The sequence below is a fragment of the Cariama cristata genome, unplaced genomic scaffold (assembly GCF_000690535.1).
Source record: "Cariama cristata isolate BGI_N322 unplaced genomic scaffold, ASM69053v1 scaffold25415, whole genome shotgun sequence".
NCBI lineage: Eukaryota > Metazoa > Chordata > Aves > Cariamiformes > Cariamidae > Cariama > Cariama cristata.
Window position 1 is genome coordinate 3,084 of NW_009617283.1, and position 272 is coordinate 3,355.

Below are 272 nucleotides of genomic sequence, written 5' to 3' on the forward strand. Positions count from 1 at the left end.
CCAGGCCCGGGGGAGAAGACCCACAGGTCCCCCACAAGGCTTGGGTGGGCGGGTGGCACGCTTGGCTGGTCTGTGCGCACCTCTGTGCCCCTCTGGGTCTGTCTATCCGATCTGTGTGGTTTCTGTTCCGGAAAGGAATGATTTTCTGAAGGAAATCAAGATCATGTCACGGCTGAAGGACCCCAACATCATCCGGCTGCTGGCGGTGTGCATCGCTGACGACCCGCTATGCATGATCACCGAATATATGGAGAACGGAGACCTCAACCAGT

At 57.7% G+C, this 272-nt stretch overlaps 1 protein-coding gene across 1 annotated transcript in view; it reads left to right on the forward strand.

Annotated features, from left to right (window-relative positions):
- The window catches only part of LOC104161900 (discoidin domain-containing receptor 2-like), a gene marked incomplete at its 5' end in the record, with an annotated part of 5,076 nt that overhangs the window by 2,806 nt on the left and 1,998 nt on the right, over positions 1 to 272 (forward strand). Inside the window, one exon of the mRNA XM_009700480.1 lies at positions 136 to 272. Within this exon, the coding sequence (XP_009698782.1) occupies positions 136 to 272 (137 nt within the window). The remainder of the gene's footprint in view (positions 1 to 135) is intronic.